Below are 27,249 nucleotides of genomic sequence, written 5' to 3'. Positions count from 1 at the left end.
CCATAAGGAAAACTGACACGTGTGTCCATGAGGGAGCCCATGTGGGCCATGAGTGGAGTCCCGGCTGCCCCCGGCCGCCGCCAGCTGCCCCCGGCCCACCCTGGGTGGAGTGGAGCGGCCGGCCCTGCCCACACCCTCATCCCACGCTGGGTTTCAAGGGAAGGCCTCAGAGAAGCCACTGAGCAATGACAGCACCGGTGCCAGTGACTGAAGGTGGGATGGCCAGGGACACTGCAGGGGCCCCGCTCAGGCACACGTGCACACGTGCCCTTACACTCACACATACCCGCAGGCACGTACACACGCCCGTGCGTGATGCACACACACCCAGGAGGGGCTGCAAGGGTCTGTGATCCTGGGGTCAGCCCCTCAGGAACCCTGCACCTCCCTGGTCCCACGGGGTCCTCACAGGCTCCCCCCAACACTGGCAGGAGCACCTGTTCACAGGTTCCCGGCCCCCCAGCCCCACCCCCACGGCCCCCACCTTCTCCCCACTCATGAAGCGCTCCTTCTCCCTGAGGTTCACGTGGTCAATGGAGAGCCCTTGCTCCGCCCGAGACTCGAAGGCCACTGTCCCGTCGGGCCTGGACACCACACGGCCCTTCCTGCCGGTCATCTGGGTGGGGGTAGGGGAACGACAGTCAGCTGCTGAGGCCACACAGGGGCTGGTCGTGCAGGCCTGACTCCCTGCCTGCGCACCTGTGCCCCCAGGCTCCTGAGTGTGTGTGCAGGGAAGGGGCGGGCTGCGGAGCCTGAGCCAGGACACGGCCTCTGCCCTGGGACCCCAGCTGCCCACAGCCCGCCAGCACGACTTTCACTCCATCCTAAGTCTGTTATTGTAAAACGGCTGCCTGGGGCAGAAACAGACCTGGCTGGCCACCACAGGACACCCCAGGAAGGGGTACAGTCGTGTAGGTGGAAGGCAGGCTGGGGCACATGAGGGTGTGTGGGGACGGTGGGTGCAGAGCTGGGCCGGGGAGCAGGGGACCAGGTGTCAGTGGTCGAAGGAGGAGAGTCCCCAGCAGCCACCTGGGCCTGGTGGGCTGGGCAATGGAGGCCGGACCTTGGGGCTTCCGGGCCTGAACCCGGCCCCACCGTGCTGGGTGGGGACTTGGGGTGGCCACCAGGGGGCCTCAGAGCCTGACCCAGGTGGGGGCCCCAAGGAGCTCACCTCGGCTACCCGCTCAGGGCCCCCAAGCTGGTCGATGAGCTCATCCAGAGTGTTGACGGGCAGCTCCCGGCCCAGCATCCGCACCTTGGCCAGCAGGTCCTGCTTTAACCGCTCCACACGCTCCAGGATGCCGGGGCCATGTGGGTCCCGCTGCAGGGGGCACAGGGGCCCTGCAGGGCCAGAGGGTCAGGGGTAGCACGCATAGCAGAGGACGGCTGGCGCACGGGAGGGTGTCCCTCAGCCCAGACTGCTGGCGTGAACCCGCTGCCTCTGGGGACGGCCCTGCCAGCTCCCCAAGCCCGTCTCCCCCCGTCTGCAAAGTGCCAAATGCCGGGCTGCGGGCCTCACCGCGGTCATCGGCCGGCAGCCCCACGGCGTCCAAGATGAGCACGTCGTCGTCCAGCACGGACTCGGGGGAGGAGTGGAAGTCACTGTCCAGGCCGGCATCTGACTCTGTGCTGCTGTCATCACTGATGCGGATCACGCCCGCCGCCTCGCACGCCAGCCTGGGTGCCTTGGCCCCGCGGCCCCGTGGCCGCCCTGCACACAAACAGCCAGGCTCACGGAGGCCCGGCCTGCTCCTCCCTCCTGGAGGGCCCAGCTCCCGGCGACGCCCCACATGGGGAGGGGGGCAGCCGGGGCCAGGCACACGTGCTACAACACTAGGGGCCCGAGCCTCCAGTCCTGTCCGGCTTTGGGCTGCTCTCCTGGGGCCTGCCGTTGGCCCGGGCATGGTGTAAAGGGGCAGTTTTAACGTCCCCATCTAATTTCCTGACACTACGTTGTATCCTGGGGTGGTGCCCCGGGAGGCCACCCTGACCTCACAAGGCAAGCTGGGCGGGTGGGCAGAGGATGTGTCCAGGTCCCGAGAAGATGGTGGTCCAGGCACCTTACGTGCACTCCCATAGTCCAGGATGCCCCAGAGGCCCCGTTCTGGGAGGGGGGACTATGTCTCCCAGGTCTGGCTGTGTGAGCTCAGGGGAGTTGCTTGCCCTGAGCCTCACTTCCCATGGTGAGCTGATGCTCAGCGTCCACCGGAAGGAGGGTAAACACCTCATCCAGGGATGCTCTTCACGAGCCCCATCACGGCCCCAGGTGCCAGAATCTGAACCCTGCACCCTCACCCCCGCCATCTGAGGGTGATGCTGGAGGCCACAGGGGCTGCCTGAGGACGAGCTAAGTGCACCATCCTGTTTTTTGCTAACTTGGCAGCTGAGGGGAGGTTTGGGGCCCTGCTGGCGTCGGGGACTCCCTGGTGGGCAGTGCCTGGGGGCTGCTAGCCGCCCGGGGCTCTCTCCTGGGACGCTGTGCTGGGTGGCCTCTGCGCCAATCACCCTCACCCCTGCACAGGGGGTGGGTGGGTGTCAGCAGGCAGGTCGGCTGAGGGCCAGAACCCCCCGCAGGCTGTGCAGCAAGCAGCAGAGAGGGGCGGATGCCCCGGGCCGGAGCCGGGCCGACAGGGAAACCTGGAAGGGCCACCAGCCAGGCTGTGTGGGGTCAGGGGTCAGAGGCTGCCAGCCGTGGCGGGGGCACTTACGTTTTCTCTTACTGCCTGCTCCTCTCTCTCGCTTTCTTTTGGTTGAAGGAAAGTGCTTCTGAATTAGCGACAGAAAGACGCCCCTGAAAGCAAGAGGCAGAATTTACTCCCGCTACAAAGAGGGTCATGCTGCCCAGCTGGAGGCCCGGGGTTCAGGGAGGGCGGGCGGCGGTGGGGGAGGCAGTGGTGGGGGGTGCGGGGAGTGGGCAGCTGGGAGCCTCGTCCTGAAACCCGGGTCCCTCTGTCAGCACCTTCTGAGCCCTGGGGTCACCCGTGGCTAGTCTTTCTGGTTTTAAAACTGGAGACTCTGGGGGCTGGGCTGGTGTCTGAGCAGAGGCACCCCTGGGCTCTCATGGCTGGGGTCACCAGGCACCGGCTGTCACATGGGGAGACGTGGGGGGATTGTCCCAGGACTGACTGTACCACCTGCCCTGTGGACGGCAGGCATCACTCACTCAGCAGCAGAGACAAAGCAGTCAAGCTGCCCATCCTTCTCGTCCAGCACCTCCCGGGTCCGAGCCTCACCCGTGGACTGCAGGCCGATGACCACACACTTGGGGGGGTGGGGATGGGGTGGGGGTAAGCTGGGCTCTGGGACCCCCAGGCTCCCAAGCCCAGCCCCAGAGTTGGCCTCAGTTTCTCTCTTTGCACCCTTTGCCAGGCCCCCCATACCCAGACCCACCCCAGAACTCCACACGGCAGCAGACAGCTGGCCTCCGCCCTCCTGGACCCTCTTCCTATTTTCTGCCCTGGCTCCTGCCCAGCTCCTCCTGTCTGGACATGGAGGACTTGCGGCAAGGCCGTGCCTGTCACGCGCTTCAGGGGAGCTGGTCAGGCAGGACCAGAGCCTTCTGGGCCTCGGCATCACTGGTGCCACACACTGTCCTCATAGGCTCAGCCCAGCCACACACGGACACGGGGGTCCTGTTGTAACCACAAAGCCCTGAGCCCCTGCCTGGCTCTTGAGAGGACAGGGGCAGAGTGTCCAGGCAGCCCTGCAGGTCCAGGCGCTGCAGCTACCCAGCTCACCTTGTCCCGGGCCAGCTCCTCCCGGGCCAGCTCCACCAGCCGGTGCACTTTGGCGGCAACGCAGAGATACTTGAAGAAACGCTGGTGGGCCGACCAGAACTGGCCCCACAGGGACTTGCGAGACTCCAGGCCGATCCAGTCGGCTGCCTGCTGGAACACGCCCAGGGCCTCGGCCCACTGCAAGGACATGCCCAGCTGAGCCTGCTGCTGCCCAGCGGCTACCCGGCTCCTACCCAGGCCCGCCGGCCCCCACCCGGCTGAGCAGAAGACCACCGATACCTAACCGTAGGAAACGTCAAAAAACTGAGATGTGCAATGCTGGCAAGGCCGCGGGGAAACGGCACACTCAGGCCGCACAGGAGAACGGACGGGGCCCTCAGGACCCCCAGACTTGGGCATACAGTGGGGACGCTCCTGGCATCGGGCAGATAGGCCCAGTGCTGGACGCCCCGCAGAGAAGGACCCAATGGGGTGTGGGGAGATGGCCCTACTGTGGTTCGAGCTGAGAACATCCTCTAGCACACCGTCAGGGCGGATGCTCAGGGCTGGCCCCGCCGCAGGTGAACTCTGCCCGTGAGAACGAGGGAGCCCACCCGCACGCAAAGAAGAGGTGGCCATGCCACATGCAGAGACGTGGATGTGGGAAACTGCCATGAGCCCCAGGAACACGGGCTCCTGACATGGTGGGAGGGTTGGTGGGGGCCCGGTTACACGCCCACATCACTCCAGTCCCGGAGGAGCTGCCCACGCCATCGAGGCGCCGGCCTCCAACCAAAGACCAGGCAGGCGGGCCCGACAAATGCCGTCAGGGGCCCTCTGATGACAGATTCCGAAGGTGACAGGGGCACGGTTCCGATGGGAAGCATACACACGTGTCCACGCAGAGGCTCCCACCGCTCTACCTACCAGCAGCGCCGCGCGGTTGTAGACACGCTCGAAGGCCGGGGCCAGCGGGATCTCCTCGATGCGGAAGGTGACGCCGGAGAAGCTGAGCTGACGAGCAATGTACATGCCGCTGACCTTCATGTCCATAGCCACGATCTCCATGGCACCCACACCCCTGTGGACAGAGACAGGGCCACCCGACCACGTGCTGGGTCCCACTGATCAACAGAGTGACTTGGTGAGGGGGGGGAAGGCACAGCTGCGGGTGAGGAAGGGCCAAGGACACAGACAGTGGAGGGTGCACATGCAAAGGCTCCCTGTTCAGCTTGGGCCGAGGAGGGGCAGGCGCCCAGGAGGGGCTCCGTCCCCTAGAGTGATGGGAAGCACCGGGCAGACAGAGGGTGAGATCGGACATTTAAGATCCATCCCTCTGGTTGCTGGACGAGTTCAGGCCAGGAGGTGGAGCAAGCACAGCCGACATCAGGCCCCAGTGTGTGAGGAGCAGGGCCCCGATGGTCCCCGCCAGCCCATCTCGGGCAGGGAAGGGCACCCACCTCTTCTCGATGGCGTGCAAAAACTCCTCAAAGGTTCGGAAGGGCGTGCCGTCGCCCCAGATGCCCAGGCGGCTCATGTAGATCATGTTCCGGGGCTCAGAGGCACCTGGGTTGGGGCGCTGTGGTCAGCTCCTCTGGCCCACCAAGGTCAGGGCCCTGGACACAGCCCCAGGAAGGACTCGAGGACTGGATACAGCACCCCCACCTGTGTGCCCACCTGTGGCGCTGGCGTAGACCACCCTGGCCAGGGGCAGCTTGTTCTGCAGGTCCAGGACAGCCTTGCCCATCTTCGTGGAGCTGGCGTTCTTGGCTTTGTGGCACTCGTCAAACACGATCTGGTGCGGGAGGGGTTAAGGACTGTTCTGGAAGGCGGGCAGCCCCAGAGGCCCTGGCCTGATGCCCCAGGGGGACCTCAGCAAGGTGCCTGGAGGCCGTTGGGGCGAGGGGGGAACAGGCAGGAGGCCCTCCCGAGCACTGCTGGTGCACGGCTGACGGTGATGCCTTTATGAAGACCTTAGGGAGCACGGCGACGCAGACACGCACACAGTGAGCAGAGAAATGGGGTCTCTGAGCACGGGGGGCGGGCTGGGAGCAGGCCGGCATCCTGGCTGTCGCTGTCCCCCCAGAGGAGGAACTCTGTGGGGTGTCTGCGTAACTGCCCGCAGATGCTGAAGGCACTGAGCTAACGGACTGCAGCACGGGGTGCGGGAGGCACGGTCCACGCAAGTACGCGGATCGTGAACCTATTTTAAAGCGGGGTGTTCCTGCACACACGTGTGCACGTATACATAGGACGTGTGTGTAAGTTCACTGGAGAATTTACGAAAACAAGACTGAGCGGCAGGAGCACGGAGCAAGCACGCAGCCCCCGGGGGTGTTCTGCGTGCTGTCATTTGGCCAGGCGGTGCGTGCAGAGGGGTCACCGGTCCTGTCTTGAGGCCCGTGGGAGCCGCTCTGTAGCCCGGCCAGTGTCTGACCACAGTAAACCCGTGACCTGCCCATCGAACTGTGAGGACACAGAGGGCCAGCGTCCCTCTTCCTATCTGTGGCTGGGACCAGAAGCGACAGGGGCTTTTGGAGAGTGCCGGATGGCCTTGGGGCCAGTCACCCCGCTTCTGGGAACGGGCCCGAGGAAAGAGAAGCAGTGATGGGGCAGCTCGGCCGGGCCCGACCACTCAGGGCTGTTTACAACAGGGACGCTGGAAACCCCCGCAGTGTCCCTGATACAGGGAAATGGCTGAGTAAGGACAGGGCGGCAGGACACGTGGTGATGAGCAAACATGCCCAGGGAGGAGGAAAGTGATGTGCCAAGGTACACAGGGCACAGCGTCTGGGGCGGAACATCCTATGCAGAGCCCCCCCCCCCCGCCCCCAAACCCTTCAGTGAGGGCCGGGCCCTGCCCCAGAGCAGAGCAGCGGCAGCGGTGCAGAGACAGCAGGCACACCAGGGGGCAGGGCCCCGGGGTATGGAGCAGGCAGCAGAGCAGAAACCCCCAGTAAGGGCCGTGGGCCCCACACCAGGCACCTCACTGGGGCAGACAGACGGGGATCTGCTGGCAGAGTGCTGCCGACGCCCGATGTGCGTGACGGACAAGCGGTTAACACACGACCCACGCCAGACTGCCCCGCTTGTACTTGGACCTTCTTGCGTGTAGCTGGAGCCCACACGGATACCAACACCTACCAACGGGCCAGCAGAGCCCCCAGCCCCGCAGCTGGGCCTCCGGCCCCACTGTCCCCTAGCTGCCCCCCTAGTGGAGGGGGAGGGGAGGAGGTGCTCCCCACCCTATTCCTGCAGCCACAGGCACCCGCCCCCCCGGGCCCCTTCCCACGCCTGTGGTCAGGGGTCTGGCCTGCTGGAGCCAGGAGGCCGGGCAGACAGCAGAGGACAACAGTGCGCCCTGGGGGCGACCTCCTGCCGGAATTCCTTGCACCCACGGCTCCGCCCCTCCCTCTGACCCCCAGACCCACACCCCCCTCTGGCTTTCCGGCCCTCCAGTTCACTACCCCCTAACCGCCTAACCCGCCTAACCCGCCTGGCCCCTTGCTCCCTTAGACCCGCCTCCAGCCAGGATACGACGCCGTCGAAGGCCTCCCCGCACCACTCCAAGATCTGGCGGATGCGCGTGCGGTGCTGCCCGCCGGCCTGGCTCTCCCCAATCAGGGCAGAGTAGGTGGCAAAGAGGACGCCCTCTGAGGTAGTGTTGTCGCCGTACTTGATCTGGGAGAGAGGGGCGGGCGTGGGGGTGCGGCCGGACTGAGCTCAGGGTCCCCCCCGCCGGAGGGGCAACCCCACCCACCTTGCTCAGCGCGTGCACCGCGATGCCCCGGGCTTCGATGTCCCGCAGGTCGCGCTCTGCGTCATACTTGAGATCGTTGGAGACGCTGAACCTAGGGGTGCAGGCTGGTGGGTGCCACGGCGCCCACTCCCCCGCCCGCCTGGGTGGAGGGTGGAGGGCACACTCACCACAGAGACTTTTTCCGGCCCCGCAGGTAGTTCTCCAGGATGATGCCGGCCACCGTGCGCCCCTTGCCGACGCCCGCGCCATCGCCGATGAGGAAGCCGGCCCGCTGCCCACTGGGGAGCAGGACCTCGTGTTGCTGCGGGCGAGGGAGGCGGTCAGGGCCTGGCAGGCTGGGCCTCCCCGTGCCTGGTGGGCCTCCCACACGGGACGTGGGCCGCACGGGAGCCCCGGGGTCACCTGGCAGGCGTAGGTGATGGCCTCTAGCTGCAGCGCCGACAGGGCCCCGCTGTCCGAAGCGGGCAAGGCAAGCGTGTAGGTAATATCTGGCGGTGGGACACTGGACAGTGTGCTGGTCTCCACCACGCGGTCCGGATGCTGTTTCCCGATCTTGGCTGGAGAGGCACAGCCAGGGGCGGGTCAGGGGCAGGTCAGGCTGTCAGGGTTGGTGGCCAGGGGCTAGGGTGGGCTGGGGGAGGCTCCCAGAAGGGAGAGGGGCAGAGCAGGGTCTGGGGAGAGGGCCCATTGGGGCTTTGCAGATCCATCAACTCCTGCTCACGGAGGAACGTGGGCTTACTTCTCAACTACTCTCTGCTACCCCCGACGTGGGGATTACCCAGCTGCCCCCAGGCCTGCCCACAGCTCCGGAGCCTTCCCCCCTCCAGAAACCCAGGAGCCAGCTGGCAACCTCCAGCCCTGCTCCTGCCTATGGCTGGAGCCCACTGGGGCCATGCGGGCCTGGCGGTGCCACGGGCACTCACATTTGGACGGCACGTAGTCTGCGTAGGTCTCTGTGTGGCCCAGCTCCTCTCCTTCGTCTTCCTCTGCCTCATCTTCTTCCTCAGGCTGACTCTGAGACTGAAGGTTAGTGCCAGAGCTGTAGCCAGGGCTGGATGGGCCTGTCCTGCCCGGCCTGGCCGGCCTTCCCCAGGGCGCCGCCTGCGCAGTGAACAGGGCTGGGGAGTGGCCCTCCTGACCCCAGTGTGCTGCGTCCCCAGGGCCTGTTTCCTCGTCTGTAAGATGGGCAGACCCATCTTCTAAACAGGTGCTTCTGAGCATCTGCAAGGGGCAGGCAGCGCTGCGGAGGGGCCCAGCCTACCTGGTAGCTGACAAGAAGTGGGGTGCTGGAAAGGGAGGACACAGGGTCCTCGAGGCCCGTCCACGGCCCACTGGGCAGGAGCAGCTAGAGGGGAGAGCGGACGAGATGTGGGGAGGAAGCGCCTGCATGGCGCCCCCAGCTTGGCCCCCCTTCTTGCACTGTCCGCATGCCCCCCCACCCCCGCCAGCTGCCTGCCTCCCTCCCACAGCCTGCCAGCTGGTTGGAGAGACGGGCTACAACCCCCATCATGCAGAGAAATGAAGGAAGGACACGTCCCACGTCCCAGACCACAGTCACAGCCTAGGGAGACAGAGCACCTGAGGCTGGTCCAAGGAGACCAAGAACCTGGTGCACAAAGCGGGTGCCTGGGGGCATGAGGCCTACCTGGGGTCAGAGCCCACAGATGGACCAGGCCAGGAGACCCAAACCCTCGGGGGCCCTGTCACCCCTGGCCCTCGACCTAGCCACCCTCAGGGAGTGACCACACCCTTGTCCAGTGCACTGAGGCTGGGGGGGCAGGGGTTACTGCTCTGCCCCAGGACACAGCGGGGACACAGCAGGGGCCCGACCAGGGTCGGCAATTCCAAAACAGGCTTCCCCTTAAGATAAAAATCACGTAGGTCATGCGGCTGTCCTGAAAACCGTGAATGTGAAAAACAAAATAGAAACGAAATCTAAATAAATAAGAAAAAGAATAATAAATGAAGCAATCCCTTCCAGGCCCCGCCTCCTCCCAAGACCGGTGACCGCAAGCACTAGGGGCTCACTGCTGGGCACACGTGGAGCTCCAGGGTCCGTTACAGTCCTGGGGGATGACAGGGGTCCCGAACGGGCTTGTCGTGCGATAACCTGCTTGATTTTTACTGACTCCAGCTGTTCTCAAAGGGTAAGAACGCACCCAAGTTTTTTGGGAAAAAAAATGTGATGAAAGTACTAGGAGCCAGAAACCCACACTCAAATCCCTGGCCCCTTTTTTTTTAAGTTAACAAAAACAAACAGCCTCAGGCCCGGGTTCCTGGAAGGCTGAGTCAGGGCCCTGGCGGGCTGGCAGCAGCAGGCTGTGGGCGCCAGGCTTCAGCTGCCCTCCTGCCGGCCGCTTCGTGCCGCCTCCGCCTCACGGTCTCCGCCAAGCAGGGCGCCGCTCACAGGCCCTTCGCCCCGACTGCGAAGGGGGCCTGGGTCGCCCCCAAGGCTATCAAGGGCAGGGACCGTGCCAGGCGGTCCTGGGCACCTCCTGTCCCTCCGCCGGCCCCAGGCGGGGCCCCGAGCCTCCCAGACCTGTCCACTCGACCCTGCCTAAGGGGCCAAAGGTGCCGAGGAAGCTCCAGGTGGCTGGGCAGACAGCACGCCCGCTTGCGGTGCCACCGGGCAGGGCTCCGTGGGCTCTGATGAAGAGCCTGCCCTCCCTCCGGCGCACGTGGCCCTCCTCCGCGTTCCCAATGCCGCCTTTCAGAACCTCGAACCAGGCTTCTGGCTCCCGAAAGCTCGGGGCTGCTCTCCGGGCAGAGAACCCCAGCTGGGCCCGGATGGGGCGGGGGTCCCTCACTGACGTGCCCGCTGCCCAGCCCTGGCACGCCTGAGGACCCTGCTCACCATCTGGCCTCACATCACCCACGCTTCCCTGTCAGAGTCCTGCACCAGGAGCTTGACAGATGCCAAGCCAGCTCTTTGGCTCGTGGGCTCCCACCCACTCAAAGCCAGGAGCACCCACCCCCCGCCCGCCCGCCGCAACGCCTCCAGACCTTGCCCAGAATCACCAGAGGGAGAACCAGCGCTGGAAGCTGCCCTTTGCTTGTCTCCTGGTGAACCCCTGGTGAACCCCGTCTGCCCCGCGGAGCATGGTGTGGAGACGAGCCCCACACGAGCCCCCAGAGGCCGTGAGCGGGGCCTGGCTGGGACGGGACCCTTCGCAGAAGGACGGCTGACGAGCCCAGAGCAGGAGCCGCCCCCTGCCACCCCCTCCTCTGTATTTTCTGGGTCGTGCAGAAAACACGAGGACCCCTGAACCACCACCTCACTGGTGGGCGACCTGGATCGGCCCCCGGCCTGTGGAGGGGGCCCTGGGACAGCAGCCCGTGCAGAGACCTCAGGGTGAGCTGACCTTGTCTTGAGTGGAGGGGCCGGTGCTCACATCCCAGATGGTGGGCACCTGGCTGAGGCTGTCAGCCGGCAGGAAGTCAGGCGTGTCTGCGATGTCTGAGAGGGAGTCCACGGACGAGGAGAAAATGGAGGCGTTGGAGAGGTCGTCGAGGTACGCGGAGTCCTGGAAGACGAGCAGGATGAGAGGGGCCCAGCCACACGATGGACACTCCTGCCACCAGCAGGGGCGAGGCCCCCCCGACCCGCCCCGGGGACAGACCCGGAGCCCAAGACGCTCAGGGAGGGAAGGAGACACAGGAGGCCCCACGGGGTGGGAGTCCACGTGTGTGACACGTGCAGGACGGGCTCCTCCACGGATGGGGAGGGGGCTGGGGGGGCTGGGAGGGGGGCTGCGGAGAGGGTGAGGGGTGACAGCTGATGGGGATGGGGTTGCCTTTGTGATGGAATGTTCTGGAATTAAGTGACACTGGGAGCATGTGACACTAGTGCTCACATGTCCAGACACAGAGAGGCCCGCACCTTCAAGGGGGAAGTTTGCTGTACAGATTACACGTAGTTTAGGAACCTAAACTTTTATTTAAAGGTTTTAATTATTTATTCATGAGAGACGCAGAGAGAGAGGCAGAGACACAGGCAGAGGGGAAGCAGGCTCCCTGCGGGGAGCCCGATGCGGGACTCGATCCCGAGACCCCGGGGTCAGGAACGGAGCCCAAGACAGATGCTCCACTGCTGAGCCCCCCAGGCGCCCCTAGAAACCTAAATTTAAAGACTATCGCTGCAATGCCAGCGGTGTTCCCATGCTGCCCCGCCCCAGGGCCACGGACACGGACACGGAGCCCCCGTGAGGACCCGGCTAGCACTGGACACCTGGCGGCTCCTGGACCAGCCAGGAGTGGGCCCTGAGGCAGACACCCCACACAGGCCCTGCGGGTTGCGGTGTCCGTGCCACTGGCCACCAGGAGAGGGCAGTAGGTGTCTGTTTTGCAGACGGAGACCCTGAGCACCTGAACGGGGAGGGGGCAGGCCCAGGTCAGGGGGGCGGGGGCGGGGCACAGCCCTCAGTGGACTCCTCACAGGGAGCGAAGCCCCACAGACCATCCCAGATGAGGCTCTTCTAAGCCAACCCTGTGACAGAGGTCCCAGTCACGTGGACGTGTCACATCAGTGGGGGCATTTCCTGAGCAGAGCGTTGGCCGGCGTGCAGGAGCAATGGAGGGGCCCCCAGGAGCCCCCGGGCCCTGCGCAACTGTCGGGGCCGTTGGAGGGCCAGGGCCAGTGCGCTGCGACGCCTGCACACTAACCACTGCGGGGTGGGGCAGGAGACGGCAAGGGCCAGCCAGCGGGGTCTGGGAGTCTGGGAAGGAAGGAGACCGGTGGGCCTGGAGCCCACCCTGCTGTACCTGGCTCACCCCAGGTGAGCTGGCTTCTAGGAGTGGAGGGCAGCATCCATGGAGCCCCCAGGTCACTGGGACCAGGCCCTGGTCTCGGCCAGGGCTGGGGACCGCCCCGTTCCACTGGGGAGCTCCCCTCCCATCACTCTGTGCTGGATCAGATCCCTGTTCTATGGGGGGGGGGGGGATCTCCAGGAGATTGCACTCAGCTTCCCAAGGGCCTGTTTGGACCCCAGAGCGCGCACAGCCCCGGGACCAGGCAGGCTCGGGTCTGTTGCGCAGGGCCCCTTGGGAGGGGTGGGTGGGGATGGGGCAGGAGGTGCGGTCATCGGTGTGCTGGATGGGGTGGTCACACAGCCCGGCTGCGACTCGGCCTGCGCAGGAGAGACCACCCTCGGCCACATCAGCGGCGTGAGGCTGCGTGCCTGGACTCCGGTGGCTGCTGGCATAGGGAGGCAAGAGGGGCCACGACTCGCTCCCGCCCCTGGCCTGCACCCACCCTGGACCCGCGGGAGGCAGACCCTGGCTGGACCTGCCAGCCTGGGCAAGTGCGGGCGAGGAGGCAGCCAGTGGGGGCAGGACCCGCCCGGGCAGGCGGTGGCCCGGAAGGTTTAGGAGTCTGCAGCACAAGGAGGCAGGAGGCCACAGCGACCTGAGAGGCCAGAGGCCACCGTGCCATTCCTTGGGGTGCCCAGCCCCCGCGCGAGGGCCCAGCAGCCAGCGCCCAGAGGGGCCGGGGGGTGGGGGCGCCGAGGTGCCAGGAGGGGTCTGGCCTGCTGACCCTGAGGCCTGCTCTCTGCCCACCGGGACCTCCTGGGACTCCGCCACTTCCAGGAGGCTGGGGTCAGAGGCGGGGAGGCCACAGAAGCGGGCGCTCGGTCCCTGGGAAGCACCCTGGGGCAGGGACCCTCTCCCGGGGCTGCCTGGGGTGGGGGCAGGTACAGGGGCCGGGAGTCTTTGCTAACATCCCCATGGAAGGGCGTCGGAGCGCAGCCTTCCCAGAGGGCGCCACCCAGCCTGGTCAGGGCGACAAGAGCCCCTGAGCCCATCAAGCTGGCAGCCCCCAGAGGCCCCGAGAGGCGGCCCTTCTTCCTGAGGGGGAGGCAGCCACGAGCCGGGGGGCAGTAGCCCTGACGAGGGCAGGAGACGAATGGAGCGGCCAAGGTGGATGCTCAGGGCGGTCCTCCACGGGGACAGCAGCCCCGGCCAGGAGACCAGCGCCAGCGTCCGCAGGGACCCCGACGGGGCGGCGCAGGCGGGGCTCTTCCCTCAGAACCGTCATGGGACGAGCCCGGCCTGGGGACGTCCTGCAGGACCCCGCCAGTCGTCCTCCCGATGCCCAGGGCGTCCACGCGAGGACAGGCAGACAGCGTGTCAGCCCGGAGGGTCCAGAGGACAGAGGTGTCATGAGGGGTCCTGGGCAGGGGACACAGGTGCCGCGGGGACCTCTGGTTGGTGATGATGTATCGGTGCCTGGTCGGTGGGGACACAGGCAGCGCGCTACGGTGAGGAGGGGCCGCGGGGCTCGGTGCTGTCCCCTTCCTCCCACGGGAGACGCTGCTCCAAGGTAACGGGTTCCGCCCACTCTGGGGATGCCGCGTTCCCCAGATCCCGGACCCTCCCAGACTCTTGGGTCTGAGGGTCGCAGGGCCTCACGGGGGTCACCGGGGGTCCCCCTCAGCCCGCTCCCTTACGCAGTGGGTGGCAGGAAGGGCCCGCGCGACCCGCTGTGTCAGGATGTGATGCCCGGTGGCCCCAGCAGCCCTACAAGGTGACCCAGTCGCAGTCTCCGTCCACGGACACCCCACGGAGACGTCCTCGGACCCCAGGCCCCCACCCTACTCGGTGGGCTGCAGCCCCTTGGGGGCAGGGAGTGCCGGTCACCCTGAGAGCTTGGGGGACCAGGGAGGTCACAGGGTCAGCTACCGTGGTCACCAGCTCTGAGTTTGGGGTTCCCTGGACCAAGCGAGCACCTGGTGGGACCTGGTGCAGCCGCCAAACGGTGCCCCCCAATTCAGCCAGAGACCAGCGGGCCGGGCCGCGCCGGGCTGCCCCCAGACCCCTGTGGGCCTCCCTTGGGGGCGCCCCGACCCCAGCAGCGCCGGCAGACACAGGTGCGTCCGCTAGCCCTGGGCAGGGCACCCGTCCTGCTCCCCGGGGGGCTCCGCCAGCTGTCCCGCGGCCACCCTGGGGCGGCCAGAGCGATCCCAGCCCCGGGATCCCAGCCCCGCGGAGGGGGAGGCGGAGGCGGAGGCGGCGGCGGCGGCGGAGCAGGAGGAGGAGCGGGGCAGGGGGAGGCGGAGCGGGGCGGCGGGCGGGAGCGGGCAGGCCGGGCCTTACCTGGTTGAGGGCCGCGAAGTGCAGCCAGAACTGCAGCTGGGACATGGCGGCGCGTCCCCGTCCCCGTCCCCGTCCCCGAGCCCGAGCCCGAGCGCGGCCGGGTCCCCGACGGCGGCTCCCTCATCCCGCGGCCCCGCTCCCGCCCCGGCCCCGGCCCCGCCGCATTTGCATGTGGCTTTAGTCAGCGGCGGCGCCTACTTCCCCTCGGGCGCTGACTTTCAGGAAATGAAGGCTGCCCGGGAAGCGCCGATTACCGGCAGGGCGAGGATTCCTGTACTGGGCGGAATCTACCGCAGGCGCGGCCCCACCGCCGCCCCCACCGCCCCGCGCCCGCCGCCCGCCTGCAGGGACCCGCGGCCCACAAGCCCCCAGCCCCTCGCGCAGCGCCCCGCCGGGGCCACCCGGACCTGTGTCGGGGCCTCACTGGGCGCCCCCCGCAGGGCCCTGCCCGGCTACGGCCCCACCCGTGGGCCTCCCCCGTGGGAACCTGCCCGCCCCCCGCCCCCCCCCCCCGCCCGGCTCCTTGTCTTGGAACCTTGCCAAGGGGTACGGCTGTCCCGACACCCCGCTCCTTCCTCTCCCGCCACCCCAGGCCCCTGGGCCCTGCACACAGCGGGGCACGGGCAGGGCAGCGCCCTCAAGCTCCGAGTGGGGTCACAGACCTTGCACCAGGCCCCAGGCGCCCTGTCCCACGGGAAACAACAGCTGCGTTCAGCAGCCCCACTTCGGGGGATGGTTCTGTGTGGCGGTGTCGCCCCTCGGCCGAAGGAGCAAGCTCGGGGTCACAGACACCTGCGGGGCCACGGCCTGCTCAGGGCCTGTGAGGGGTCACGGGCCTCAATGCCGCGGGTACAGCAAGGCCTCCCCGGCCGCCCCCGGCCGCCCCTGGCTGCCCCCGGCCTATGTGCACCTCACAGGCCGCAGGCAGCACAGCCCCCTGCCTGGCCCCGGCGCCAGCGCTGCCTGTGAAAGGGAAAGTAGCAGCAGTGACACCCCAGCAGGCGGCCCAGCGCCCTGGGCCCAGGCACCGCACCCCAGAACCCGGGACACGCGGCCTGCCCGCAACACACGATGACAAGTGGCGGTGAGGACGTGAGGACGCGGAGCCATCAGAACCCCACCAGGCCGGGGGGCCGTGACCCGGGGCAGCCGCTTCGGACACAGCCCCGTGGTCCCTGGAAGAGCCGCACGCGGAGTCATCGACCGACCCTGCGGTTCCGTGGCTGCGTACGCGCCCGGGGGGCAACAAGGACACACGTCACACAAAACCCACCATCGCACGTCCACGGGGGATGTGGCCCAGCCACGCGTGGGAGCGTCACTCGGTCGCCAGCAGGAGCGAGGCCCCCTGACACTGCCCCGGGGACGGACCCTGAGCCCCCGACGCTCGGGGAGGGAACCAGACACAGGAGGCCCCTCAGGGTGCGAGTCCACGTGTGTGACACGTCCAGGACGGGCTCGTCCACGCACAGGGAGGGGGCCGGGGGGGGCCGGGGGATGACTGATGGGGATGGGGTGCCCTTGGGGTGATGGAATGTTCTGGAACTGGATAGGCTGGTGGGTGCACGACCCTGTGAATTTGACCTTAAAAGGGTGGGTTTTCTTTTACTTTCTGTAACAGTTTTTATTCACTCATTCTTTTTCTTTCGTAAATAGCCTCTACCCCCAACATGGGGCTCAAACTCAAGACCCCGATATCGTGAGCCCCACGCTCCCCTGACTGAGCAAGCCAGGCACCCCAGAAGCGTGGATTTTGACTCTGTTTTAAAACAATCACGAGGAACCAAAGTAGAAGACGCACAGTGCGTACACCGAGCCCTCATCGTTCGAGGTAACAGGCATAGAGTTTGTCACGCTGCCAACACGGATTCTGACCTTTGACTTCCGTCCCCGAAATCTCAGCGCCACACAGTTCACTGATGGGCAAGGGCGGCCTGGACGAGACAGGGAAGCCAGCACCCCCTGGGGCGCCCTGTCCCCTGGCGCCACAGGCCTGCGTGACTATGTGCCTGGATGGAGGTGGCGGGGCTGCTCGGCCCCAGGGGAAGTCACACTCGGTGACCTAGGCACAAGCGCAAGCAGGGCTGCAGCCGAGGACGTGACTGGCTCCGTCCCTGTCTGGCTGCCTCGGAGCTGCGGGGCCGTCTGGTGTGGCCCTCTCTGGCCCCAGGCTGACCCTCTGTCCTGTGGCCAGCCCGGGGGTGGAGGGACGGGCATGGCCCAGCTGCCCTGTGCTTCCCAAGAACCCCCAGTCCGTTCTGGGGCTCCCCGCTGCCTCGTCCCAGTCCTCCCCCAGCTGGCGGAGCCTCCGGAGGGGCCCTTGGCCCCAGAACCGTGAGGGCTTGCTCTGTGGTTCACCAGAGCCCCACTTGGGGTGCTTTGTGGGAGCTGCTCCAGCTCACGTGGCGCCCTAAGGAACCACCCTGTTAGCCTAGAGCTGTGGGGACAGTGGCCTCAGCCAGAAAACTGCCCCTGAGCACTTCACGGTGTAGCAGCCGAGGGGCGCTGGAGCCCTGCTGCTGAGGCTGGACCCCGACCAGGGGCTTTCTGCAGGGCCCACTCTCCAGGAGCCTGTTCGTGCAGCAGCCCTGGCCTCCCAGCCCCTCACTTCCTGGTCCCCTGGCTCCGGGAGTCCAGTGTCTGTGCAGAGACCCTCTGGGGACAGCCATGCTCCTGCTCCGCTGGCCTGTGGCCCTCAGGAGAGACCATGGGGCGGGGGTCTCGGCCGGAGCTGGGGGCGGGCTCTTGGCTCAGTGTGAGCCAGGGGCTTCCGTAGAGAAGAAACGTCTTGCTCACTCTTGCTGCCAGTAACTGCTGGGGGCCTGCTGGTGGGGGCGAGCCTGGACCTCTGATCCCTGCTGAAATCCATTTGCGGAGCAGTCGATGCCGCCCGCCCCTCAGCGGAGAGCTGCTGAGAGTTTGCAAAGCACTTTTCTGAGCTGTGACCTCATCCTTGCTTCCCAGAAGCCCCAGGCTGGCAGACGGAAAGTGTCCGTACTGGGTGGATGCAGGACCCACCCGGCATGCCTAGAGGGACTTTCAGGGCCGCTGCCTGCCCCGCTGACTGCATGCGGGGGCTCAGTGTGCAGGCTCCCCCCAGCTCCCCCAGAGCCTGGCCAGGATGTTAGGGGTCCAGGTGGACTTGGGAGGAGGGCTCAGGGCAGCACCCGCTCCTAGGGCACGTGTGCCAGGCAGCGTGAGAGGGCAGAGCGGCCACACCCACAACAGGACCCCAGAGATAACCAGGTGGGGAGAACGCAGAGAAGGGCCCGGAGGCACGAGGCCTTGGGAGGGCTGATCTGCAACGCTGAGTCGTCCCCTGCACCTGACCTCAACATGTCCCCAAGCAGTGCCCCCAATGAGATTCAGCCACACCTGGAACACAGGTCCACACGGAAGCTTGTTCACGGGTGTTCACAGCAGCACAATTCACAATCACCAAAATCCACAGTGTGGGAACCACCCAGGTGCCCATCAGCAAGGAGCAATAAATGGAAAACATCCCCCACCCACGGGCGCATCCCTGGGCCCCCGAGCAGGAGCGAGGTGCCCACACGCCGCCCCAGGGATGGACCCCGAGCTCCCGATGCTCAGGGAGGGCTCCAGACACAGGAGGCCCCGCAGGTGGGAGTCCGCGTGTGTGACATGTGCAGGACGGGCTCGGGGGGCCGGGGGCTGGGGTGACAGCTGGTGGATCTGGGGTTTCCTTTTGGAGTGATGGAATATTCTGGAATTACTGGAATATTCTGGAAGAGGTAATACTCGCATGACCTGCAAATTTACTAAAAACCACTGAGTTGATGTGCAATTCACATCTTAAGAGTGAAGAAGGAAAGGAACGCCATGCACCCACAGCAACGCACAGCCCTCCCGGGGTAGGAGGCCCCCACGGGGCCCCTCGACTATTCGGGTCACTGACGAGAGCCGCAGGTGCCAAGTCAGGAGAGGCCCTTCCTCGGGAAGGCAGGTGGCATGAAGGCTGAGGGGGGTCTCCATGGGCTCAGCCTGGACCACCCCTACGGCTACGAGGGGGGACAGGGACGGACACTCCCGAGGCCGACACAGACACAGGGAATAGGACGGCACCCGACAGTGGCCCAGGCCGTCAGCAACACGTGACTAGGGACAGGGAAGGGACAGCTCTCCCTGAGGAAGCCCTCCCGGGGACCAACACACAGGAGCAAGGACAGAGCCCGGTGACTGTCACCGTAGGGCACACCCACCAGTGCAGGGTGAAATCCATCACCACCACCACCACCACCACGAGGGCCGGGGGAAGGGGGCAAGGAGCGGAGGGGGTGGGGGCTCGGGGTCAGCACCGTCTGCAGGGAGACGCATCGGCGGGGGTGCGGGTGGGACGGGCTGCGGGCGACGAGAACACAGCGCCCCTCGCACACCAGGGGCCCCGGAGCCGACCCGGCTGCTCTGGTGCTCACCGCGCGGCAGGGACCTCGCTGTGAGGACAGACCACGGCTGTGCCCCACGGTGACGCGCCAGGAAACCGGAGGGCGAGCGGGGCTGTGGAGGGCTCGGCTGCCGGCCTGGCGCTCTCGACAGACCTCGACTACCCTGAAATTCATTTTGTTACAAAAACCTTCAAACACACGGAAAAGGGTATCAGACCTAAAGGTTTTAGGCGAGCCCTGGGCGCGTGTTCCGGCCCTTCACACTGGGGCCGCCGCAGTGGGTCCGGTGGGACCGGCAGGCTGCCTCGGAGCGGGGCTTAGCCTTGACCTGCATTCCTGACAGCGGGTCCCCGGGATGTAGGCCCCACCCAGAAGCGGTAAAACGGGAGCCCCAGGGTGCCTGGCCGGCTCAGTCAGTGGAGCATGTGACTCTTCATCTCAGGGTCATGAGTTCCAGCCCCACTTTGGGCGTGGACTTTACTTAAAAATAAAAGTTAAAACAGAAACAAAACCACCCCCCTCTGGGCCCGTAGAGGGGCACAGTCAACCTGCCACCAGCTGGCTCCTGTGTGGAAGCAAGGGAGGGCCCCAGGCCCCGTAGTGTTCAACCGTCCAGCCCTAGTGCCATCAGACGGAAGGCAGGCCCGCAGACCGAGAGGCTGGAGGCTAGAGCAGCTGCGGGCTGGGAACCAAGGGCACACGCCGTCCCTGGAAGGTGGGGGAGGGGCGCTGACCCCGACGGGAATTGGGAGAGAAGCTTTTTCCTCGCAGGTGACAAGAGTCACACTGCTCATCTCCTTTCTCTTTTTGCCCTGGCTCCCAGGAAACTCAGGGCTCGGGTTCAATTAGGAAGAGGTATATTGTCCTGTAGCTTCGTGTGCTCTTCTCGCTGCAGCCCAGCTCCAGTTTGTTTTTTTTTTTTAAGATTTATTTACTTGAGGGCAAATGAGAGAGTGCACGAGTGGGGGAGGGGCAGGCAGGCTCGGCGGAGCAGGACTCTGAGCTCACGACCTGAGCTGAAGTCAGATGCTTCACTGACTGCACCACTCGGGCTCCCCGTCAGGGAACACTTCTAGAGTGTGCCACGGCCACGCGGGGCTTCACACGGACCTCAGTCTCCTGTGGGTACTGAACAAGCTACCACACACGTCACGGCCCACAACGGCACGCGTGTTACCCTGTGGTTCTGGAGTTCAGAAGTCCAAAATGGAGAGCTACGTCCCCCGGGCCCCAGGAAGACCCCCTGCCCCCCGCCTTCCAGGAGCGCCCCCCTCCCCAGCCCCTCCTCCGTCCTCAACATCAGCAGTGCGGGGTCTCCCCATCTCTGGGGTTCCCCCGCCTCCTTCTCGGGGGGACATGGTGAGGACACCAGGCCCCCAGGAACCCAGGGTCACCCCACTGTGGGGCCTCGACCAGGCCCCCTCTGCTGCAGGAGGTGACATGTTCTGGGTCAGGTCCCAGGACCAGGACGGGGACATCCTCGAGGCTATGGCTTCGCTGGTCGTCATGGTGATGTCATCTGGTCAGGCAGGAACAGAGGGTGCCCGCGGTGGGTCCACTGGCCGAGGCTCAGCCTCCTCTGGCGCCCTGCCTGGCTTGGCCCGCAGGACCAGGGGTCATGAGGGGGGTGGTGGAGGCCAACAGGGCCACAGGGCCCTTCACCCCAGCTGAACCCTGGCCTCACATCTGTCTAACTTCACGCTTGGCACCGGGGTCAGGTTCTGCCTGAATGCGGTTCTGCTGCTTTAGAAGCAGGATTCAGGTCCGAGGCCCCCGTGTAGGGCAGGCCGCGGCCGTGTTCCGCAGGCGCTCAGTAACATCGCCGGACGGAGGCAGCTGCTGTCCGCTCCACCAGGGAGTGACGACAGGCAGCCAGGCAGCGCCCCCAAGGCTTGGGAAAGGAACCGTGTTGGCTCTGGGCAGGCCGATGCACGAGCGCACTGCGGGGGGCTCAGTGTCCTCAGCCTGTCACGCAGGTGACCCCCCGCAGAGGACACAGGTCACAACGTGGCAGGTCTGGGACGCGCGCGGAGGACCTTGGCCAGAGCTCAGGGCCAGGGACGGCAGGCTCGGGGAGGGTCTCAGGCCGGGGACCGTCGGCTGCTGCAGCCCCTCATGGAGATCAGTGCCTCCCGGGCTGAGCCTCAGCAGCCACTAAACCAGGGAGGCCAGCGTGTCCTTGTGCTTCGTGGCCACAGAAGACACCCAGTGCACCTGGCAAGGCTGGCGGGCCGCTCCACAGGCCCCCCCTGCCCCTTGTACTGACACCCCCCGGGAGGGTGGAGGGCCAGACGAGCCCACCGTGCTCGCGTCTCCTCCAGGCCCAAGATGGAGGAGGGCTTGCACAGCAGACGCGTCTGCTCCCGTGGTCCTGCGGGGCGGACATCCCGGTCAAGGTGGTCAAGGCGCCCCAGGCCGCTCTCCCCAGGAAGCTCCAGGGAAGGCCCTTCCTGCTGCCCCAGCTCCCGGCACCCCTGCCGTGCTGCGGGGCTCACCGTCTCTGCTGTCGTGCTTTCTCCTCTGTGCCCCACCCAGACCCCCTGGGTTTAGGGCCACCCTGCTCCAGGATCACCTGGTCCCCATCTTTAACCAAATGACATCTGCAAAGTCCCGGTTTCCTCATGTGGTCCTGTTCTGAGATTCTCGGTGGGCTTGGATGGGTGGGACGCTGGTGCAGGTCCACGGCCCTGCTCGGCGCTGCATGGACACCGGCCGGACTCCACAAGGAAGGAGCCAGGCCGAGCTGACCTCGCGTGGGCCCAGCAGATGCCAGCTGGCGGCTCTGAGCCGCATCCTCCCAGACGGCCACCCGGCCGGCCCCACACGCCCCACTGCTCAGGGAAAGCTGCGGCGCAGGGGAGCTGAGCCCCTGGGGCCAGCCAAGCCGGAGAGCTTCCACACCGGGTGCTGGGCGCCCCCAGCTGCGGGGGAACCAGTGGCGCCAAGTGCGCCACATTTCTGAGGGCACCTCACCACTGCCAGGCTGCCGCCGGCCCCAGCCTCAAATCCCACCCTTCCCACACATCATCTCTGTGGCACCTGGTTTTCGGGGCCCACAGTGAGGGGCACTTGCCAGAGATGCTCCACCTTGTTCCCCCCCTCAAAAGGAAATCACACGAATCTCTTCCTTCGGTTCGGCCGGGTCACACTGCCAATGGCGGCCGTTCAGGGACCTCAGCGCCAATGATGGCGTGTGCACCTGACGGAGTGTCGCTCTGGCCAGGCACACGGGCAACGTGGCGGACCCTTGCTGAGATACCGACGCCCAGACAGAGCAAGCACGGGGGCCTCTGTCCAGGGCAGGAAGGTGCTGCGGTTTGGGAAAGTGGATCGGGCACTCCCGGAGGCTGCCCCACAACCCACGCCTGGGGCACGAGCGGCAAGCTGACAGGGATGTGGCCCCGCCCCAGGTGGGAGCCGCGGGGACACCGGCTGTTCTCAAGTACAGGCCGCAGCTCCACGGGGCCCGGAGCCTGGCCAGGGCTGCCAGCGCGAGGCAGGGGCCTCCTGGGCCCCAGGGCATCGAGGGGTGGCTGTGGCTCGAGGTCCCTACCTGAGGAAAGTCGCCCGTCTTTGGCAGGAAGCTAGGGGTGGTGGTGGAGGGTCCATAGCTGGTGTCGGCGCAGGGCTGGCTGGCGATGAAGGAGGTGGAGCTCATGAACTGGCTGCGGGAAGACAGGGAAGAGGGGCAGGCGTCGGGACTGAGGGAGCGCTCTGGCACCTGGGGAGCTCAGCTCGGCGGAGAGCCCACGTGCCCGCGACCAGGGCACAGTGCCCCGCAGAGACCCCGAGGCTCCCGCTCCGTGCTGCTGGGTCCTCTCCGCAGGCGGCTCCTGGGCCTGGCGTTGTCTGCGTCTGCTGCCCACTCACCCCCGGCCCAAGCTCCTACTCACTTTGCAAAACCCCTCCTGCCGCTGCCCTCTGCAGGAAAGTGCCCTCCCAGCTCCTTTGCCTTCAAAGTTCTCACCCCCCACACCCGGGTCAGCGTCCTCCTCCACCCCCGGCCAGAGGGCACCCACAGAGCTCTTCTCCCTTCTTCCTGACGGGCTCTTCCTGAGACAGGCCACAGCTGGTCAGTCTCAGGGGCCTCCATGTGGCCAGAGCCTGGCCCACGACCCCCTCCACAGGATGCTGAAGCCCTTCGCTGGCCGTGAGCTCTATTCTTGTTTAACCAGTGACCACAGAACCTAGAAAGCCCTCGAGAGTATGGTGGCCACGGAGCGGGGCGTGCTGGAGCGTGTCGGGCCCTGGAGGCCACAGGAACTTACTGGCTTTCGCTGGAGAAGGCTGGGTACGGCGTGGGCGAGAAGGGACTCCACCAGGAGCAGTGCAGCATGGTGTTCTGAAACAGAGCGAGTGTCAGGAGCGGCCCTGCTACCCCTGTCCGGGCAGCTTCACCCAAGGGTCCTCCATCTGGGTCACCCGGGAGCGGCTGCACAGCTCCATGCGTCCATCTGCCCGTCCACACGGGAAACCTCCCAGTGCAGCACAGCAAAGACGAAGGAACCTCTCGGGGCGTGTGAGGGGCTCTGAAGGCGGGGCTGGGACTGGGGCATGAGAGCACGAGGCCCAAGGGATGTCCGTGTGGCAGAGGGCTCGTCAGGGGGCTCCCACCAGCCCCTCCCAGGGGCCTGGCCTTCTCAGAGCTCCCTCAGGCCAAGCCTGTGTGGCCCAAGGCTGCAGCACAGGTGGGGGTTCTGGGGAGCCTGCTTTGAGAAGCATTCAGTGGATGGCTGGAAGGAGAGCCTGAGGTCCGCGGGGGCTTGGGGGGACCCTGCACTGGGGTTTGACAGGACCAGCTTCGGGGAGCAGGATGGTGGACACTCATGGCCCCCGGACGACACAGGTGGCTTGTCCCACCCTGACACACAGGCCTGCGCACAGCATGGCCTGTGTGGGATCACGTCAGGGCAGTCCCTGCACGCCGCTGGGGAGAGGCCTAATGGCTACAGTCGCTGTCCCCACGGGGACGGGGGACCAGCGGGCGTCCTGCGCTCAGTAAGGCCGCCGGAAGCAATCCCCAGCCACCACTTCCTGCTGTCTGCAGGGCTCCGCACATGAGCTGGCCTGGAACCAGCCCAGATGGCGGGGAGACGAGGAGCCTTCCCGGGCGCCTGTGTCTGGAGGAAGGAGCTGGCCCTGACTTCCCACCAGGGCACGCCCCCCACCCCGACCCCGCAGGGAGAACCAGGACGCAGGAAGGAGAGAGACACTCTGTCAAGGGGTCCCGCCTGCTGTTCCAGAGTCTGCACAGGCTGCGAAATAACCCTATCGACATGGAGCGGGACAAACAGCACAGGACCCTCCCCAGCATGAAGGCTGGTGGGATGAACACTTAGGAGAAACTGCAGAAGCCTCTGGAAGGCTCCCCTCCAGGAGAGCAGGCTGAGGTCACCCCAGGGCCCTGGTCTAGGGCCACTTCTCTCCAGCCCCGTTCAAGGAGAAGAATCCAGGGGCGCCCAGCTGGCTCAGTCAGTGGAGCCTATGAATCTTGGTCTGGGGGTTGTATGTTCGAGCCCCACACTGGGTATGGAGATTACTTTAAAAAAAAAAAAAGAAAGAAAGAAAGGAGAGAACTCCAACTCCAGAGAGGGATGTAAACTTCCCAGGGCCACAGGCACTCCCAGAACACTCTGTGAACTAGCACGAACTGTCCTGAGTGCACACAAGGCACCACGGGCCACTCGGGACCCATAGCAGGCAGAGCCAGCCTTGAGGGGGCCTCCCCACCTTTCCTGCTGTGCCCAGACCCCCAGGTCTCCTCGGATTGAGGCATTCTCCAGGAAGCCAGGTGCTGGCCCCAGCGCAGGGCTCTGCGAGGCTGCCAATCAGGGCCGCCCGAGTCCTCCCCCAAGGGCGCACCACACAGCCAATCAGAGCCTTCCTTGGGGTTTTCCCGGGGGGGGCCAGAGGCGTACCTCTGCCTTTCCAGGGTAGGCCCCTGGGACACGATCTTGAGGTGGGCGCCTGACCCCCACCAGCCAATCCGAGCCTGCCTGGGGAGGTTCCAGGCTTTCCTCCCCTGGGGAGCCACATGCCCTGGGACATTAATCCAGAGCTCCCTGGGCCACGTGTGAGCTGATGTAGGAAGGTGACACTTTTCCTTGGGCAGCAGATGAAATACAGCTGTCAGATAAAATACAAGGTATCTAGCGAAACTGAAATTTCTGACAAACAGTAAACAATTACAGTGTAAATACTAAGCGGGAAAGACACTAAAATATCGCTTGTGTTTACGTGAAACTTAAGTTGCATTAAATGTCTCTATTTTTATTGCTAAATCAGGCCACCGTTAGTGACAGTGACAGTCCAGGGGGTCGGTCCCCTCCTGAGCTTGGTTCAGCCCAGCTGGGACAGAGGGGCGGGGAGGAGTCTGACCACACACACATCCGGGGTCAGCACGAGCTGGATCGGTGTGGCCTGCTGGGGGCGGGGTGCCCTCCTGGTTGGAGTCCTGCGGGGACAGGTTCAGCGTACACCCTGGGACGGGTGGCCCAGCCTCAGAAGCACCATGGAGAGCGCTCTGCCGAGTTCTGACAGCCGAGGGGCTCCTGGCCAAAGTGGGCTTGGCTCACACAGGCATCTCCCTTGCATCGGGTGCACGTTGCGGCCCCAGGTGCCCCTCCACGCCACCATCTGGGAGTGCTGGCATCCTAGCCACCGCCCTGGGCCACCATAAAGGTGGCAGGATAGGTGCATGGTCCTGTGGAGCTGCCCCAAGCTCTGCGACCCCACCCAGTGCTCCCTCTGACCCAGGAATCTGATTCAGAAGGACACCCCCGGCCTAATCCACTATGGGGGGGGGGCCATACTGGTGCTATTTACAGCAGCAGAAAACTGGAATCACCCCAAAAGCCCAACAATAGGGAAATAATTCAGCAAACCATGGGATGCTGACAAGAGGGAAACATTATAGGAACGACAAGAGCACTCTCTGAGCCTACATAATGGGGTGAGAGCGAGCCCTGGGAACGCACACGTCTACCACCGCAGGCCAGGTGGCACGTGGGGAACAGGAAGGCATCGGCCACGACAACGTGGCCGGAAGTCCAGAGGGAGGCGGGGGGGTTAGGGAGGGTCAGAGGATGTGTGGCCACGGCTCCCACAGGAAGGGCAGAGAGAGGAGGCACGCCGCGGGGTCTGGGACCCTGGCCAGAGGCACTGGATGCCAGCCACGGCCTGGGATTGGCGTCTTCAGCGGGAACTCATTTTTGCCCTCCCCAGGCGGTTGTGGCCCCTGCTAGTAGTTCGGATTCTGTGCCCGTGATGTCAGGTGACAACACGGGCACACCTGGACACAGGGTGAATTCTGGGCCCACAACTGCTTTCCAACACCCTGATTACGGACCCAGGATGCCTCCTGATGGCTCTGGGCACTTCACCCTGAGCTGTGCCTGACCCTAGTGGCCCACTTCCCAGCTCCTCTGAAAACCAAGCGTGATTCTCATGATTCTTGCTCTCTCCTGCCACCTGGTCGCCTCCCAGTCCAAAGCCAGCAGGATGGAGGGGACGGAAGGCCCCGTGGCAGCCGCAGCCATGTGTCCCTTGCTGCTGTGCCTTGGCACCCTTCTTCCTGCCCTCCAGGCAGCTCTAAGTCTCCCTGTTAAGAAACAGTCTGCTTTTCTACATCAGAAAGAAGCCTGGTGGGATCCCTGGGTGGCGCAGCGGTTTGGCGCCTGCCTTTGGCCCAGGGCGCGATCCTGGAGACCCGGGATCGAATCCCACATCGGGCTCCCGGTGCATGGAGCCTGCTTCTCCCTCTGCCTGTGTCTCTGCCAATCTCTCTCTCTGTGTGACTATCATAAGTAAATAAAAATTAAAAAAAAAAAAAGAAAGAAAGAACCCTGGTTTTGCCCCAGAAGAGGGGGCTCCAGGCCTGACTGGAGCAGAATTCTGGATCCTTCATACATTCCACCATATGAGGAGGCCAGGCTGGACCCTACGTGGCTTTGTTACGAGTGTTATGATACTTCATCACACTCGTCAGGACTTAGGAGCAACTGAGGTGCCGTTCAGTTGTGGATGGACAGACCGCTCCACCCAGACAAGGGAGTGTCATTCAGTCCGGAAAAGAACCGAGCCGCGGAGCCAGACACAGGGAAGCCACACACCCGTGGCTCCAGGTCTAGGACCTTCTGGAAAAGGCGGAGCCATGGAGGAGGCAGTAACAGGGCCTGTGGTGCCCGGGGTGGGGACGGTGCTTCGGTGGAGCAGGGGGTCTGTAAGGCCGGGGCCTCCTCTGGGCCACGCAGGGACGGTGGCTCGGTGTCCGTGA

At 65.4% G+C, this 27,249-nt stretch overlaps 1 protein-coding gene across 7 annotated transcripts in view; it reads right to left on the bottom strand.

Annotated features, from left to right (window-relative positions):
• SBNO2 (strawberry notch homolog 2) overlaps positions 1-27,249 on the bottom strand; it is a 46,414-nt gene that overhangs the window by 4,701 nt on the left and 14,464 nt on the right. For 4 of the 7 annotated variants that reach the window (XM_055343062.1, XM_055343061.1, XM_055343060.1 and 1 more), the window contains exons 3-20: positions 23,243-23,316; positions 22,528-22,639; positions 10,839-11,000; positions 8,738-8,821; positions 8,400-8,577; positions 7,879-8,033; positions 7,644-7,777; positions 7,477-7,567; positions 7,254-7,397; positions 5,394-5,511; positions 5,177-5,282; positions 4,644-4,797; positions 3,738-3,914; positions 3,164-3,261; positions 2,709-2,791; positions 1,520-1,711; positions 1,172-1,341; positions 485-616 (exon numbers count right to left, since the gene is read on the bottom strand). In XM_055343062.1, coding sequence (XP_055199037.1) covers positions 485-616; positions 1,172-1,341; positions 1,520-1,711; positions 2,709-2,791; positions 3,164-3,261; positions 3,738-3,914; positions 4,644-4,797; positions 5,177-5,282; positions 5,394-5,511; positions 7,254-7,397; positions 7,477-7,567; positions 7,644-7,777; positions 7,879-8,033; positions 8,400-8,577; positions 8,738-8,821; positions 10,839-11,000; positions 22,528-22,639; positions 23,243-23,316 — 2,364 coding nt within the window. Of the gene's footprint in view, positions 1-484; positions 617-1,171; positions 1,342-1,519; positions 1,712-2,708; positions 2,792-3,163; positions 3,262-3,737; positions 3,915-4,643; positions 4,798-5,176; positions 5,283-5,393; positions 5,512-7,253; positions 7,398-7,476; positions 7,568-7,643; positions 7,778-7,878; positions 8,034-8,399; positions 8,578-8,737; positions 8,822-10,838; positions 11,001-14,568; positions 14,665-22,527; positions 22,640-23,242; positions 23,317-27,249 lie in introns of those variants that run through there. The other 3 variants (XM_055343064.1, XM_055343065.1, XM_055343066.1) reach the window with 3 other exon arrangements.

The sequence above is a fragment of the Nyctereutes procyonoides genome, unplaced genomic scaffold (genome assembly GCF_905146905.1).
Source record: "Nyctereutes procyonoides isolate TBG_1078 unplaced genomic scaffold, NYPRO_anot_genome, whole genome shotgun sequence".
NCBI lineage: Eukaryota > Metazoa > Chordata > Mammalia > Carnivora > Canidae > Nyctereutes > Nyctereutes procyonoides.
The sequence above is the reverse complement of the archived record's forward strand: the minus strand, read 5'-3'. Positions and strand labels throughout refer to the sequence as shown.